At 50.5% G+C, this 16,574-nt stretch overlaps 4 protein-coding genes across 4 annotated transcripts; 2 read left to right on the top strand and 2 right to left on the bottom strand.

Moving 5' to 3' along the window:
* Positions 1–1,353: 1,353 nt before the first annotated feature.
* Positions 1,354–6,474, top strand: BDBG_05700 (glucose repression mediator protein). The gene is made up of 8 exons (XM_002624146.2): positions 1,354–2,680; positions 2,755–2,958; positions 3,032–3,114; positions 3,186–3,365; positions 3,433–3,525; positions 3,601–3,757; positions 3,833–4,077; positions 4,156–6,474. The coding sequence occupies exons 1-8, from the start codon at positions 2,407–2,409 to the stop codon at positions 5,869–5,871; spliced, it is 2,952 nt and encodes a 983-aa protein (XP_002624192.1). The 5' UTR covers positions 1,354–2,406; the 3' UTR covers positions 5,872–6,474.
* Positions 6,475–7,628: 1,154 nt separating this feature from the next.
* On the bottom strand, positions 7,629–8,713 carry BDBG_05701 (uncharacterized protein; the record flags this gene model as incomplete). The annotated part of the gene is made up of 2 exons (XM_002624147.2): positions 7,629–7,836; positions 8,499–8,713. 2 exons carry the CDS (start codon positions 8,711–8,713, stop codon positions 7,650–7,652), a joined length of 402 nt encoding a protein of 133 aa, XP_002624193.1. The 3' UTR covers positions 7,629–7,649.
* On the top strand, positions 8,195–11,666 carry BDBG_05702 (uncharacterized protein). The gene is made up of 2 exons (XM_002624148.2): positions 8,195–9,960; positions 10,236–11,666. The coding sequence occupies exons 1-2, from the start codon at positions 9,274–9,276 to the stop codon at positions 11,097–11,099; spliced, it is 1,551 nt and encodes a 516-aa protein (XP_002624194.1). The 5' UTR covers positions 8,195–9,273; the 3' UTR covers positions 11,100–11,666.
* Positions 11,667–12,025: 359 nt separating this feature from the next.
* Positions 12,026–16,562, bottom strand: BDBG_05703 (pre-rRNA processing protein Rrp12). The gene is made up of 3 exons (XM_031722273.1): positions 16,372–16,562; positions 14,373–16,283; positions 12,026–14,310 (listed from the first exon to the last, which is right to left on the bottom strand). Exons 1-3 carry the CDS (start codon positions 16,432–16,434, stop codon positions 12,298–12,300), a joined length of 3,987 nt encoding a protein of 1,328 aa, XP_031579117.1. The 5' UTR covers positions 16,435–16,562; the 3' UTR covers positions 12,026–12,297.
* Between the last annotated feature and the right edge of the window lie 12 nt (positions 16,563–16,574).

The raw sequence follows: 16,574 nt of genomic DNA on the forward strand, positions 1-16,574 counted from the left end.
GTCTGATGAATGATGTGTTTGATGAGTGTGGCTTGTCACCTATCACACAGTTTGTGCGCGTCTGCGTGTTTTTTCTTTTTCCTTTTTTCCTCTTTTGCTCTTTTCAAACCTGGATCTTGATGATGTGTGCGAGGTGATGATGATAGGGGGATGAAGATAGAGTTTGACAATAGTGAATTTTCCTTTTAAGTTCCTCTTGACTCTGAATGAGTAAGCTGAGTGCTCGGATGCTCCTTTTTAGACCTTGATGCATTTATTCTTCGCGGAGGTTTGTGCGAGGGGGGAAGAATGAGACGAAATGCATTCATGATCAGATAAAAAAGCTGGACCAGGCAGAATCAGTGGTGGATATCATTATTATTATTACCATGTTGATGGGTTGCTGGGAACCAAGGAACAAGGAGGCGGCTAGGGTTCAATATCAAACACCAATACGCTGCGTAATAATAATAGATGATTTTTAGTATGCACCCGCCTTCCTATCTAGGTTTAAATGCCCAGATTGCGGCCCTTTATGGCAGGATGCTAAATAGAATGGAGTCTTGCCTGTAATTTTGTTTTTGTAATGGCGGTGTATATATTACAGCTAAATTACATATCTAATCAGATTCAGAGTAAATCAGATTTAATTACTTCATACTATACTGTGATTGTTCAGTAGTGCTGAAACATCGCAATGAACAGCAATAATACATCGCTTGCACTAAATACGCCCCCAAACATCAATTTTACAGGAAGGTGTTTGCAGAATCCATTTAATAATAATAATGCTGGGCATCGCCGTATCGGGAGCTTGGCCCCTCGCTCGCGCGCGTGCGTGGGGTGAGAAGAATAATTTGCCAGAGTTTGCTAAGTAGCTTTTTGTGGCATCACGCCAGCCATTATTATTCTTCTGTGGATTGCCGAGGGTGGCTACCCTACCCTACTCATACCTAGGTTAAACATCCTCGACTGGATTATTTAATTATATATTAATTGCTCAACGTGACACACAAGACACAACCGCAGCTTCTGTGGTGTCATCAGCCAACCAAGGTACAGTTACCGCACTAAGCCAGCAAGCTCCATTATTGATCCATACTGTCCCACCAGCTCCCCACATGCGCCCCACACGCCCCACCCGCTCCCCAGCCAGCCCAGGACGGCGCGATTGATGCTAATTGCTGCTTACATAAGACAAGGCCTAGTGCCCTTTTTGCCTCTCCAAGACCTCCAAGCCCCAGGCAGAGGTCGCCAAGCCGCCAAGACCTTGCCAAGGCGGCACTAGGCCAGGGCAAGGGTTGTACCACAGTTGACTCGTCGAGCTGAAGGGAAGAGGGTGCAGTTTGCCTTGTTGACATAAGATTTCCAGTAGTGCGCTTGGTACTACTACTACTACTACTACTACACTACTCTTTGAAGTGCTTAGTACTGTACTGTACATACATGATGCACCCGGGGAAGGTTTGGCTCGGGGGTTAGCCTGGCGCAGAGTTGTCTGGATCCACCACCCGCCATCCTGGCCCAACCTGGCCCCATCCATGCAATGGCGCCAGGATGCCAAGGCCGCAGATGAGGAAAGGGAGGAAGGAAGGAAGGAAGGGGGAAGCAGAAGTCCGTTCCCACTCCTCCCTCCCCCCTCAGGCGAGTAGTTTGCAGTCGCTGCAGTGAGTGTGGGGTGTGTGTGTGTGTGTGTGTGTTGTGTGTGTTTGTGTGTGTGTGTGTGTTTTATTTTGGTGGCATCGGCTGCTGCTGGCCCTGGGCCAAGTCCCTTCCCACTAGCGCCAAATGCCCCGTTCGCTGTGCTCGCCCTTTTTGCTTCGGGCTGCTGCTGCGTCTTTCCTCTTCTTCTCTTCTTCTTCTCTTCTCTTCTTCTCTTCTCTTCGTTGTTCTGTCTCTCTCTTCCTGCTCTTCTTCTTCTTCATCTTCTTCTTCCTACTCCTCCTCCTCCTCCTCCTTTTTCTTGTTATACCCTGCCTGGAGTCCTCCCATCCCCCAATCTTGGAAGTATCATACCTTCATACATCCCATCTTCCCCCTCAACTACTCACTAGCTAACTATTATCATATCCCCCCCCTCCTCCTCCTCCTTCTCATCCTCCCTTACATAATCCCCTCTCCCCTTTCTGCCTCATATCGCATCACCACATCACCACTCCACACTCCCCCCTCCAACCCACCGCTATCACTACCGTCATCTCCTCTACCATCTTCTCAACAATCCTCGTCGTGGATGCCTGGTTCTTTCCACGCCCCCGGAGGGTCTTGCTGCTGACTCAGTGATTCCCTTCGTGCTGCCGCGATTCCCGTTTTTGTGTTTGCTGTCCATGTCTCTTGTGGACGACATAACACCACAGCCATAGCCGTAGCCCAACCACAACCACAACCACAACCACAACCACAACCACAACCATCACTTCCATTCCAATGTCCGCCCATCCACAACCGTCACCCCCGGGCGGCATCCATCCACATCATGGCGGCCCCGGCACTGGCCCCGGCCCCGGTCCCGGTCCTGGGCCTGGGCCGCTCTCTACCACCCATCCCCAACAACAACCGCAACCGCAGCAGCAGCAGCAACAGCAACAACAGCAAGTCAACGGCCTTGTCGCTGTCCAACAGCCACAGCCTCAGAAGCCTATTCCCAACCCCATCAGTCAGAAAATCGCTATGCTCAATGAAGGCGTCTGGCTGCAAATTGGTATGCCAAATTTTCCCCCTCCCAACCACCACCTACAACTGGTACAAATGTACAGAGACTAACTAGTACTATAGGGAGTTTATCTGAACTGATGGGCGATCTGGATGGCGCAATGAGTGCCTACGAACAGGCTCTACGGCATAATCAATGGTCAATTCCCGCGATGAGCGCTATATCCTGCATCCTCCGTACCCGAGAACAGTTCCAAAAGGCCATTGAGTATCTGCAGAATATCCTGAAATTGGATCCCACAAATGGCGAATCTTGGGGGAGCTTAGGTTAGTATTTGCATACTTGATGTGTTTTGTTTGTACATGTAGCTTGTATGGTTTTTTACTAACTAGAAAACAGGTCATTGCCATCTTATGATTGACAATCTACAAGAGGCGTACACCTCTTATCAACAGGCTCTGTACCATCTTAGGGATCCTCAAGTTAGTTTTGATTTGTTTTTCTTTCTTTTAGTGCGTCAAATAAAATTATCTATTTGCTAACAACTTTGTAGGAGCCAAAACTGTGGTATGGCATTGGCATTCTATATGACCGCTACGGCTCCCTCGACCACGCAGAAGAGGCCTTTTCGCAAGTCATGCGCATGCAGCCAGATTTCGAGAAGGCCAACGAGATTTATTTCCGCCTTGGCATAATATACAAACAACAACAGAAATTCAATCAGAGTCTGGAGGTTGGTTAATTGGCCTCCGATAAAAATAAAGACCACTGAGCACCGGGGCTAATTCCGATAATTCTAGTGCTTCAAATACATTGTCACCGACCCACCCCGTCCTCTCACTGAAGAAGACATCTGGTTCCAGATCGGCCATGTCCATGAACAACAAAAAGATGTGAGCAGCTCTTTTCTCTCCTCCCCTACCCCGTTTATCTTTACCTTTTCTTATATACTGACTTTGGTTACGCAGTACGACTCTGCCAAGGCCGCTTACCGGCGGGTACTTGACCGCGATCCCAATCATGCAAAAGTATTACAGCAACTCGGATGGCTGCACCACCAACTGAGCAACAGTTACAGCAGCCAGGAACAGGCCATTGAGTATTTGGAGAAGTCTGTTAAAGCTGGTATGTTCCTACTGTACACAGTTGCGCCGACATCTTAGGGAGATTGATAGGCGATACATGCTAACAACCTTGCAGACAACAGCGACGCCCAGAGTTGGTACCTCCTTGGACGATGCTACATGTCTCAGGCGAAATACCCTAAGGCATATGAGGCTTACCAGCAAGCTGTCTACCGTGACGGACGGAATCCTACATTCTGGTGTTCCATCGGCGTGCTTTACTATCAAATCAATCAGTACCGCGATGCGCTCGATGCTTATTCCCGAGCCATTCGCTTGAACCCATACATCTCGGAAGTATGGTATGATCTAGGGACTCTGGTAAGTTTCTCAAGTGGCCTCTTATTTCACGATCCACCTTTTTGCCCGCGAAATCTAACACGATGTTCTTCGTTTCAGTATGAATCATGCAACAACCAGACGAACGATGCCCTGGATGCGTATAGACGTGCCGCTGATCTCGACCCCACAAATGCTCACATTAAATCTCGATTGCAATTGTTGCAAAGCGGCCAGGCAGGAGGCGCCAACCAGGCTACTGCCCCTGTTCCACAAGATGTTAATCCTCACACATACCAAGCAGCTGGCGTGGGTATGCCTCCAGGTCATCAATGGGGTCCTCCAGCGCCAAGTGGTGGCCCACTACCACAAGGTCCGGCCCCCCCCGGTCGCATCGACAATTGGGCTCGCGGTGTCAGCGAGGTTCAAAACGCTCAGGCACCACCACAACGCCCGGCTCCATTTGATCACCGTGAAGGTGTGCGGGGTGGTCCTCAGCAACCCAGCCCGCGACAGGACCAAGCACTTCCATACCCCGACCAAGCTCAACATCCTGGGCCTCGAAAGGGCGGACTCTCCCCATCACCAAAGTTTGGCTTGGCTGCTCCCAATTCATACCAGGGCGCGCAAGCTCTGCCTCAGCTAGGACCTCCACCTCCACCTTCGCAGCAACAGCAGCATGACCGCAATGCGAGCAATGGAAACTATACCGCCGCCGGGCGACCACCACCATTAGCCCAGGGAGCGGGTCCTGCGCCAGCTGCAGCCAATGGCACCCCTTCAGGTCCCCAGCTAGCCCCCTATGTTCGTCCATACACCCCTCCAACTGAAGTACGCCCCATTCGTGATGAACGCCAAAGTTCCCCCGGATCCTCGTATCCACTGCCGCCGCCACACCAATATCACCCTGGACCCCCGGCCCCTGCAGCCAATGCAGGTGTCGCACCACCCGCATCCACCATGAGTGCCGCCGAAGCTGCTACGCGCGACCGTGAACGAGAACGTGACGAACGGCCCCCATCGTCCATGAAACGAGGCCGTGATTGGGAACCAGAGCAAGGACCCGGCCCTGTAAAGAAACTGGCAAACGAAGAGAGTCGTGCGCGGCTAGATGAGCAGCAGCCGGTACCCCGGCGCATGTCCCCGTCGTCATCCCAGCTGCAATCACAATCGCAACCACAGCTCCCGTCGCCCCGAGACCTCCGCCGGCGGGATTCCTCCGACACCCAGCAGCGCGAACGTGAACGCGAAGATCAACAACGTCCCGTTCATGGCCACGTACGTGGCGTGCATGATCCCTATCATCCATCTGAGGCAGCGCATCACGCGCCCACGCTCCCTTCCTTCCAGCATATGCAGGGTCAGAGCCAACCGTCTTCAGGCCAGCAGCAGCAGCAGCCACAGCCAGGCCCCGCGATGGCCCCGATGGTGGCTGATGGGAGTAACGCGCATCAAACGGGCCCACTGCCGTCGTTGCCGGCTGGTCTGGCTGTTGCTGCTGTCACTGGTTCGGTTAAGGATGAGAGGGAGCGTGAGCGAGATAGAGATAGGGAACGGGAGAGGGAGAGGGAAAGAGAACGAGAACGGGAGCGCAAAGAGACGATGCAGCACGAACCCCCAGCGCGAAAGATGGAAGTTGATGAGGATTACGATGATGATGGCGGGGAGGAGGAGAAGAAGGGTGCTGGAAGCGGAAGTGGGAAAGGCACTAGTCCGAATGGAGGGAGTATCTCAAAGGGTAGTGGCAGCGGGAGTAATAACGGGGTTGCGAATGGCGGGAGTGGGAGAGAGTCGCAGCAAGTACAGGCACAGGGCAAAGGGGATGCGTCGAGTTAAGGAAGGAGAGAAAGGGTGGGTGAAAGTATGAAGGGAATAGGGGTAGGATACTGTTTTGGGTTTGTTGTTGTTTTTGTTTTTGTTTTGTTTACACCATCTGGGATGGATGGTGGATGGGTTGGTAAATGGAATTTTCGCCCTCCTTGCTTTTCTTTTCCTTTCTCGTTTCTACATCGGTACAGTATTTTTTTATGCGACTTTCTTTTGTGTTTTTGCTTGGATTTTTTATTTTATTTTTCTTTCGAAGTCCAACTAACGCTCTGTTGCTGGTTTTGCATTGTTCTTTTTCCTTTTTTTTCCTTTCTCAAATTTAGATTGATATCTCTATGTATATTTCCCCCCCCCCCCCCCTTTCCTTCCTTCTTTCCTTCTCGTGCTTGAAACCTGAAAACTTGACATTGAATAACATCATAAAATAAGAGTATATGACTTAGTTTAGGTAGCCTTGGATTAGCTAGATAGTTGTTGACCTTTCTCGACACAAAGCAGAATATGAATATCATGAGTATGAATATAACATATGTGGGCCTACGTAATTATCTCATTATTGAAAAATCGGGAATTGAACGAGAGGTTTATCCAAGACCGAACCATGAATGCACAGGTGGGTGGCGGGAGATAGACAGGGTTCTGACCGGCTGCTTCCGTGGGCGATGGGGGACTTACTTGGGAAAAGCTCGGGATTAGTTTGCTTTTTTGTCGACTATGGGTCTGTGGTTTGGTTGGTTTGGTTTTGTATGTTGTATGTCTGTTGATAAAAATCCTCCGCGCGGCCTATGTACGCAGTAGATCGATCAATCAGTAGATGGATAGATGGATAGATGAATGCTGTGGTTGTGAGTAACTAATGGATAGTTAATTAAGTAGATAGATACCTAACTACCTAGGTTTCACTGGCCAAACAGCAGTAGGCTTGTTCGGTACTATGTATGTACATGTACTCCGTACATACATGTACATTACTATGTAACTATAACGGATTGCTGCTTTTTAACCACCTGTCTACTCCGTACTCTGCACAGAGTACTGCTTTTCCTTTCGCGACAATAAATAATGACAGGCAAGGGTGCAGCAAGCGACGGGACGGTGCTGGGAGAAGCGACAGACCCTCCTCTTCCTCCTCCTCCGTGTGACATTAAAACCGAAGTCCGAAGCCCCTCCCCCCCCCCCCGGGGGCCGGTCCCCAGCTGTGGACGTACGTGCGTAAGTACTTACTGTTACTGCCTTACCTATCGTTGCTGATTCGATCGGCTCGGCGGCGGAGGAGGAGGGAGGAGGGAGGGGGGAGGGAGGAAGAATAAAGGGATTGGTTCCGAACAGGCAGATAGAGAGGGAGGATATCAATCCATCATTCGTTCGATCTGACGGTGCTTTTATCGCGAAGGGGAAGAAGAGGAAGATGAAGAGGAAGAAGAAGAGGGAGAGGGGAGAGGGGAGAGATATGATTCTGTCTTCCCATTCAGAATATATATAATTTTATTGTATTTCCCGCTCGTCTAACTTACCCACCCCATTGCTCCTTCCTTTTAAATGCTACTAAGGCATAGAATACTCGATGAAATAATTAAATAATATATATCCCTACAACATAGTTACTTACTACCTTCACTCTCAGGCGCGTGGAAGAACGGGCGGTAGAGATGTGTTTTATATATATATATATATATATATATATATTTTATAGAAAGCGAAATAAGTAATTAAATGAATTTCGCTGCTGGAGCCTTACTCTTTTTGTTTTGGTAAGAATTCATAATATATTAACGTACCATATCTATCTATCTGGAAATGCAGATATATTTGATAGGCTTGGCTTCCGTTTGATTGTCTAGCTGCCTGGCTGTCTGGCTTGTCAGGCTGTCAGGTATTATGAAAGATTGATATGCAGAGCACAGACGGGTGGCCAGCAGAATGCCGCGATCCGTGGGCTGGGTCCGGATTATGGGGACGAAGAACGGTGCGAGCCTGCAGAAGCAGCATTTAGCTATCTACAAGTATTATTAGACATCGCACGTATCGTATTGACTCCCTCTTTTTTTGGATGTAAGAGACGGGAATAATACTAAAAAAATAATTGGAAAACGAACAGATATCACATGACTCCGCCCTGGGCCCAGCGTTGCCAAGAGCTGAAAGCGGCTCTGGCGGTGGCCGAAAAGGGAAAGGTGTCGGGGGGGAGGGAAGTGCCAAGAGTCCCGCCAAGAGCGCCGCCAAGACCGGGACGCGTGTGTGTGGGAGGGATGGTATTAATATGAAATTATTAGTATTGACGGGTGCTGTATGCTGTATTTTATGGATGGGCGATACTGTATTTATTGTATTGCTTGTTTACTCCGTTACCAAGGCCAAGCGTTTCATTCTTGGCGGTCCGTCTCCACCAGCAAACCTCGGAAGGAAGGCTGAAAAAGAGAGAAAAAGAGTTACAACTTACCAGCCAAAGCAACAGCTGATATGTAACGGGTCTGCGTCATCATTTATTATTTTTATTTTTCTGTCTGAGCTTGGGTGCAAAGTTGCTTGCAATTATCTTTCTGTTGTATGTATGCATAATTATACAGAAATGTACAGAGTATATCTAAGATGAATAATTTCTAGCCGATTCTTGATGGACAGACACACACACACACACACTAATAATATAGTTAATGGCTTGGGCATAATCGATATATCCGAGAATAATGGCGATCGCCCACTTCCCAGCAACCCTCCGCCAAGCTCTCGGCGCCTGGGCGAGGGCCGTTCTTGGCGCGTACCCAGCCAGTCCCGGCGCTCCGCCGTGCTTTTCCTCGTCCTCTTCTTTCCTGCTCTGGCCTGCTTGCAGGCTTGGGACATCTTGGGACATCTTGGGACATCTTGGGAGATCTTGGGAGCCCTCTTGGAGCCCTCTTGGAGCACTCTTGGAGCCCCTCTTGGAGCCCTCTTGGAGCCGATTTTGGGGCCGATTTTGGGCCCATCTTGGGTTGCGCTTGGTTTCCGCTGGGCGCTGTCCCGCCCTCTCTTCTTCTTACGTTATTATATATATGCCCCCGGTGGATATCCCAAGGTTGTTGGCCATATATATATTCATCTATATATATACACATAAATTATTATCACCTTGAACACCTGCACATATATGCGATAATAATACGCTCCCTTTTATTTCTGCCGCTTACTCTCCTCTCCTCTCCTCTCCTCCACCCCCCTTTGTCGTTTTGCTTCCCCTCCAATAGTATCGCAGTCAAATTCCGCCCTCCGTCACCTCTTGTCGTCCATGGATATCAATCCCCACCCTCGCCGTGGTCGATGTCTTGCCTGCAGGCCCTGCTCCGCCCCCAGAGTGCTTGCCTCTAGCTACAGCTGCTAGTACGTTAGTACAGCGACACGACATATCTTATATATGCCCAGTGCCGGCCGTTTACCATGACGTCTTCGACCTGTCCTCTTCCTCCTCCAGCTCACCTAAACCCAACGTTCCCATCCCATAATATCTATTACCAGCGCCACGACGACGACAATCACCTCTACTATTCCCAGCAGTCCCCATCTTCAGACAACCACCCCTCTCCGCATTCTCACTCCCGAAACGACAGCTTTAAAGATCCCTCCTACAACCCTCATCCCAACCGCAATAGTAATAACCACCACATCATCCATCTCCCCCAGCCTCAGCTATACCCCCCATCCGCAGAACCTCCCAATGCTGCTCCTACCCTCTCACACCGCGCACCGCAATCTATGACGCACCAGAACCAGAACCAGAACCAGGACGACTGCCACTCGCATTCCCATGCCATTGAGCGAAATACCATCTCCCATCCTGCGTCAATGTTAGAGCAGACGCATGCTCCTCAAATCCAAACGAGAATGGAAGCGCGGCGCAGTCACGGGCATAACAATCATGGTGTATTGATGTCAGGGCACTTGAGTCCGCGGGCGCAGCAGGTGGATAATCGGGTATTGGTTTACGCGGATGATGTAGAGGTCGACGATGGTGATGATGATGACGATGATGATGATGATGACGAGGATGGGGATGAGGATGATGATGGAGATGATAGGTTGGATGTGGTGAGGTCGACGGAGACGGAGAATGCTTTTTTCATACTGGTGAGATATATAAATTATTTCTATTTTCACTTTTCACTTTTCTTGTGGTTGGAATTTATTTTGGGTGAATTGAGTTTTCGAAGCTTTTGTTTTTTTCAAAGAAGAAAACAGCTGTACTGGATATTCTTTCTGCCTCGTCCTCAAGCACGAAGGCTGGGAAGACAACATCAGAACAACACCAAAACCGCAAGAATTGGAACAATTGGAGGATGGAAAGAGACTCAATCAACTCAAATCATGCATAGAAATGACCTGCTAATCGTCGTCTACAACAGCTCCGCCTTTCCTTCCTCGTACCAACCTTAACCTTCATCGCAGCGCTTTACACCCTCGCCGTTCTCCTCTTTCTCCTCGTAACACTCCCGCTCCGCCTCTGCACTCCGTCCCCCTTCTTCAAATCCCCTCCCTCCGCACAAATATGCTCTCTCCTCCTCCCTCTGCTACGCAGGCACCAGCGCCTCATTGCGCCACAACCGCGATCACCAAGGAGGAAGGTCGATATCACGAATAGTAATAATAGTAATAATAATAGTCATGATGGGAGGCATTGTGCGAGGTATTGTAGGAGGGCGAGAAAGAAGGATGGGAACGGTGGTGCGGCTGTGTCTACGCATCCGTACGATACGATCGATTCTCACCAGCAGAAGGCTACCAACACCACCACTACAACGACGACTACAACAACCATGACTGCCACAACAAATGATACCCAACACTCACACCCAAACACTCAAATACACGGGAACCCGCCTTCCCCCCTCTCCCCGCCTGTCTCCCCCTCCTCCCCAAGACACCCTCCTCCAAACACAACACCTCCAACCTCCCCCCTCTCCTCATTCCCCTCCCTCCCCTGCTCCCCACAACTCAAACCAACCCCCGCCACCACCCACTCCCCCCCACTCCTCCTCCTAATCCACCTCCTTTCCCCGCTGCTCATCCCTGCCCTCCTCATCGCTGCCTGGATCGCCGCCTCGTTCTGGGTCTTCGCCATGATCCTTGGGAACCCGGATGGGACCGAGGGGAGGGATGATGGCCGCGTGGCGGTGTTGGGGGTGCGGAATTGGTGGTGGAGGTGGCTTTGTTGGGCGAGGAGAAGGGGGGAGAGGGAGAGGGAGAGGGAGAAGAGGAGAGGTGGTTAGGGTTGAATTGTGTTTGTGAGGTCTTTTTTATATATTATTATTACATTCATTTATGTGTTTCGTTCTGGGTGTTTGGGTTTCGGCCGGGTTGACTTTTTAATTTTCGTTTTATTTTTTTTATTTTTTTTCGCTTTTTGATTTTGGTTATCTGGCGGTCTCTTTTTATCTGGATATGTATTGGATCAGGGCTCTGATCCTGTTTTCCTTCCCTGCTTTTTATATTTTATATTGTATATTTAGTAGATGGAGGGTTTATGCTGGCGCTCTAACTACTATAACTTTGCACTATACACTACTTAGTTGGCTCGTACATTTATTACTGATATTATTTTTGTTAATACTCACGGAACGTATTTCCTGTTCAGGGCGTTGTATTTTCCTTGTTTTTCCTTCTCACCTCTTTCCTCTCCTTTTGAGTGGAAGTGCTTAAAAGGGCCACAGCAATGGCTGATTGATTCATGTCTGTCTGATGAGAAATAGGTAACTTAATAATATTTTGCATTAGCTAAATATTCCACCCAGATAACGCCTTTTTAATGAATTTTGTTATTTTCTCTCCCCTTCTCTTGTTACTTCATTTCTTTCTCGCAAATCCAACCCCCCCGCACGCAGAGAAGCCGGCAGACGACTCAAGCACAGATTATGCTGTCTGCGCTCGCCCAGACATATCTGCATATCCTAAGATAGTACCAGAAACGGTAACAGCTATGCGATTCTATGCATAGATCTAGGCTGTTATGTCGGACAGTTGCTGTTGTTGCACGTATACATGCATGTACAGTACATACAAAGTATGTACGTGCATATTTTTTTGGCTATTATGTACGTAGATGGTGGGGGGCTTGGGCAGGCTGGAAGGGAGAGAGATATTGAAATCGTGATTTGTCGATAAACCAAAAAAGGAAAAGAAGAAGAGAAAAATTTAAGGCGATTTCATATAGGGAGTATATCAGCATATCTAGGAAGAAGCATTTTGATTTATCATATTGAAGATTTGAGAGCGAGAATGGAAGCGAAAATACGGAGTAAGTAAATAGAAAATAACCAAATCAAAGGGGCAGGGAGAACACCGAGCGTAAATTTTTCAATCAACCGTCTTTTTCCGTGGACCATTCAATTCCATATTTTTAGATAACACAGAGGTATCACCAGTCCATCATATCAATTCACCAACCAATATCACCCCTCCATAGCTCCTCTACCTCCTCCCCCCTCTCCCCCTCCCACCCCTCCCTCCACTACCACGACCACCACCAAACCGTCCCCCCTTCCCAGACCCCCTCTTCTCAACCCTCCCACTCTCACCCCTAACCTTCTCAGCCCCCAATCCTCTCCTCCCACTACCACTAGCCCCCTTAACCTCCCTCCCAATCGCCTTCGCACCCTCGACCCCGCCCTCATCATCATCGATATCCATCTCATCCCCACCCCTCTTCCGCCCCTGGCTAACCTTCAGCCGGCCCCGCTGACCCCTCCGCACCGCATCCGGCCCACTAACAGCAGATAAATACGCATTGACGCTAGTAGCGCCCTCGGCTTCGCCCGCTCCCTCGCCACCGCCGCCGCCATTACGATCACTGCTCCCACCAGCACCGCCAGAAGCCATACCGACATCTCCATCCCCATCCAAGCCCAACAGTAACTTCCCATCCGCATCGACGCGCGCGGCGCGCTTGCGAGTCTTCGTCGCCAGGAAGCGCACGGAGGGCTTCGTCGTTGAAATGCTCGCGAGCGCATCGGGCGCGAGGAGATCGAGCGGGTTCGATTCCGGCGAGAGTTCACGGATGTATTGCGTTTGCGATTGTGCGCCTGGCCGGCTAGGTTTCTGTCGTCCAGCTCCCCCCGCTCCTCGTTGTTGCTGCTGCTGCTGCTTGCGGCCGGATTTATGGGATGATGAGGATACGTGCATGTTGCCCTGCTCGTCGATGTCGATTTCGCTCGCGTCGTCTGAGTCTGTCGTTGCGAAGTCTGAGTCGGACATGTCGGAGCCGTAGACGGCTTTGTCGAATTCGCTGCTGTAGGATTTTTCGCCGCCGCGGGGTTGGTGCGTCACCGTCGCTGATGCGCCCTTGCGTGCGCGGCTGGCGTCTCCACCATGCTCGTCCCCGTCTTCATCCTCATCCCCGCCTTCCTTGGCTTGCGCCTTCTTACGCTTGCGCCGTTCACGTTCTTTGCGGATCGCTACGACGAACTTGCGGTCAGCTTCGCCGACTAGGCCCTCCAGGAGCGGAGCGCCGAAGCGTCGGATTAACCGCTCGAGGATGCCCTTTACTTTGCTCTTTAGCCGGCCCTTGTGCTCCTTACTCCAGACCAGGAGGTTGGGTACGAGTGAATCGAGGCGCGGCCGGAGCATGTCTTCGGGTAACACGACGACGGCAACTTTGACGAAGCCCAGCACACTCCGGACGATTTCGCGACTGTTGCTTGTTAGGAACAGATCGATGGTCTGCACGAGATCGGACAGGATGGACGCCGGTAACTTTGTGTGGAACTCGAAGAGGAGCCGGGATAATGCCGTTACTGAGGCAGCGACCATGTGCGGCGAGCTGCCTGCAAGACCGGCGGAGACCATGGTGAAGAACTCTTCGATCGTGGCGGGGGCATCTGGGGCTGTATCAGGCATGTGCGGCACGAGCGAGTTGCGGATTACTGTGCCAGCCGGGTTGAGGTCTGGGTCTATAGTGCGCTGGGCGAGGTGGACGAGTAAGGAGAACGCGGCTGTGCGCGCCTTTTCGTTACTCTCCTTACATCCTAGCACTACTTCGGGCAGCACAGAAGGGATGAAATATAGGTCTGAGGTTGGGAGGTAGGTAACTATTTCATGGACGGCAAGTAGCCGGTCACGGCGGGCTGGGGCTGGTGTTTGGTCCGCTGTTGCAAGGATGAGAGATTGTAGCTCGGAGCTGCGTTCGCGGAGCGCGGCGGCACCGTTTTCGGTCGTAGCGAGGCGCGGAATGAGTTTGTATGCTTTCTTGATTAACTGGGGGTCGGAGGATTTTTTGTTGAGGACGACCGCGGCAAGCGAGAATAGCGTGACGAAGCTTGATCTCGGTAGATATATCGATATCGTAACGACAAGATCCATCAGGGTGTGAGAGGCTGGCGGCATCTTGTCGCCGGAGCCTTTCGGTTGCTTCTGCTCTGCGGGTTCCGGCTCGTTGAGGGAGCCCTCAAGCATCGTTGTGACGCGCGTGAAAGTTTCGATCAATTCCTAAGAGTACTTTGTTAGTTACCAACAGTAAAAAATGGCGGTATAAAATAAAATATACATACCTGCTCGCCTGTAATGCTTAAATATGCGTTGATGCATCGGAGTAGGAAGCCCCTGAATTGAGGAAGTGTCTGACTATAAACATTGAAGAGCACAGCGAGTAGATTACTAGAGAAACTAGCAAGATGTGCAAGATTTTTCTTCGCAGCTTCCTTCGTTATCCGTCGCTGAAGGATCAGATCGTCCTGCTCGGTATCCAACGAACTAATCGCTTGATTTGACTCCACAAGATTCTGCAACGCTCTGCACACATCTACACGCAGCTCCGTTTGCTTGTAGAGCACATTTGCAAGCAACTCAGCAAAGCTTTGATCAAAGGATTCCGTAAGATCTAGTGGCAGTTCGCAGAATCCCGGCAGAATCGCCCAAGTCTGCTGGACGAGAGTTTCGAAGATTTTCACCTCGACAGTTTTCTCAGCGTTGCCGTATTCGAGAACGCGCTGGAATAGCGCTTCACTGAGTGGCACGAATTCAGACCGGAAAAATGACAGGCGTGTATTTGATACGTGGTCTCTGAGAATGGGAAGAAGCCAGACTCGGCCTGGTTGGCCTGCCTTTTGATGTGTGATATTCAGAGGTAATATTTGCAATACTGCCTCCGGACCCATTGCGGCAATTGCAGAACCGAGGACTTGGTCGGCTTGTTTCTTGCCGGTAAACGATTCATTACCCCGTAGCTCCCCGACCGTCCGTAGGGTGTCCGTTAGAACGGGGAATGATCTCCACTTCAGAGCATCGAACATTGCAGCGAGTAGGTTGAATACCTCCATCCATGCAGCTTGGTATTTGACAGAAAGTAGCCCAGTGGCTATTTTAGCCAGTTTCTCAAACACCTTTTCGTCATATATCGAGGGTTCAAGGATGACTGTGTCCGGAATACAGTTGACGAGAAACGAGATGAGGCACTCAGAGGCAGACACCCTAATATTCCGAGACGGCGAAGCAAGGAAGGATGAGATAAGGTCAAAAAGCTCTGGGAGCTTCTCAAACGTCTCTTCAGGGTTCACCTGCGCTGATACGTCGTAGCCCCTCGAGAGCACCGCAATCCACGGAGGGAGTAATTGCGAATCGTTCTGCGCGGGCTTCAGCTCCGAAATCGTCTCCATAAGACGCGGCAGCTTGGACGAGGAGAAATCATCCGCCATGCCCTCAAATATAATCTCGAAAACTTCAAATGCCGCCATTGTTAGGTACTCGTTGGACGATTTTGACACGTTCATCAACAACTCGCACAACGGCTCGATCTTCTTCGTCGGCCAACCGCCCGAAGCGGTTGCAATTGTCTTCACCAACTGCACCGCGTGGATGACCATTGGTTCGTGCTGGCTCGCCTGCTGTTGCCCATGTCGACCCTTTTTGGCCTTCGCTGCCGCAGTGATACTCTCACTTAGAGTATGCAGTGCTGTTTCCGCACACATATCCGCTGCAGGGTGGTCTAGCGACGGACTTGGTGGGGGATTTTTCAACACATAGATCAACGTATCATGCACCCGCTTGCGTACTTTGGGTCTGTGGTCTACCGCGAGCGCCATTAGGCCAGCCATAGCCCTGCGCGGGCCTATCTGTGACGGTGGCAGAGCCCATGCCGCCGAATCCTGGGCGACCAACAGCGACTGTAGACATCCTACGGACGATTTAAGAAGCGGGGCTTCGGCTTCTGGGAGTGTGAGCGCAGGCGCAAGGCTGGTGAGGATCTGAGAGAACTTGGAGACGAGGAGGGGGCCGGGGACGAAGGGGGCGACTGTGTCGAGGAGGTAGACGATAGAAGAAGCGAGGTCTTTGTTTACGATGCCCTGGGTCGTCGAGATGGCCTGTCCTAGGAGGGCGAGGAGGGCAGCGAAGTATGCGGTTGCTGTGAAGTCGGCATTTTGGTCGCGGAGCGTATCTTCGACTGCGGAGAGGACTACTGAAGTCTGTAATGTTCATTATCGTTTTGAAAATTAGCCTTGAGTTCTCTTTTTATCTGTCCCTCGAGTAGCTGTGCGGCGGTGTGTTCCTCACATGGTGCTGGTTTTGTAGCTTTGGAGATTTTATCTTGTCGAGCTTTTCCTGCAGCGTCGCCATAATGCAAAAGTGTATCCCTAGCTTAGAGGGAAATCACTGGTGCAAAATGTGCCGGCAAACGACCTGAGAGTGGTTGAATGGGTGGTGTTTGGATATTTGGAGTGCTGATAAAAAAAACTAAGTTCGATTTTTTTGGTGGT

Source organism: Blastomyces gilchristii (assembly GCF_000003855.2).
Source record: "Blastomyces gilchristii SLH14081 genomic scaffold supercont1.11, whole genome shotgun sequence".
NCBI classification, from domain to species: domain Eukaryota; kingdom Fungi; phylum Ascomycota; class Eurotiomycetes; order Onygenales; family Ajellomycetaceae; genus Blastomyces; species Blastomyces gilchristii.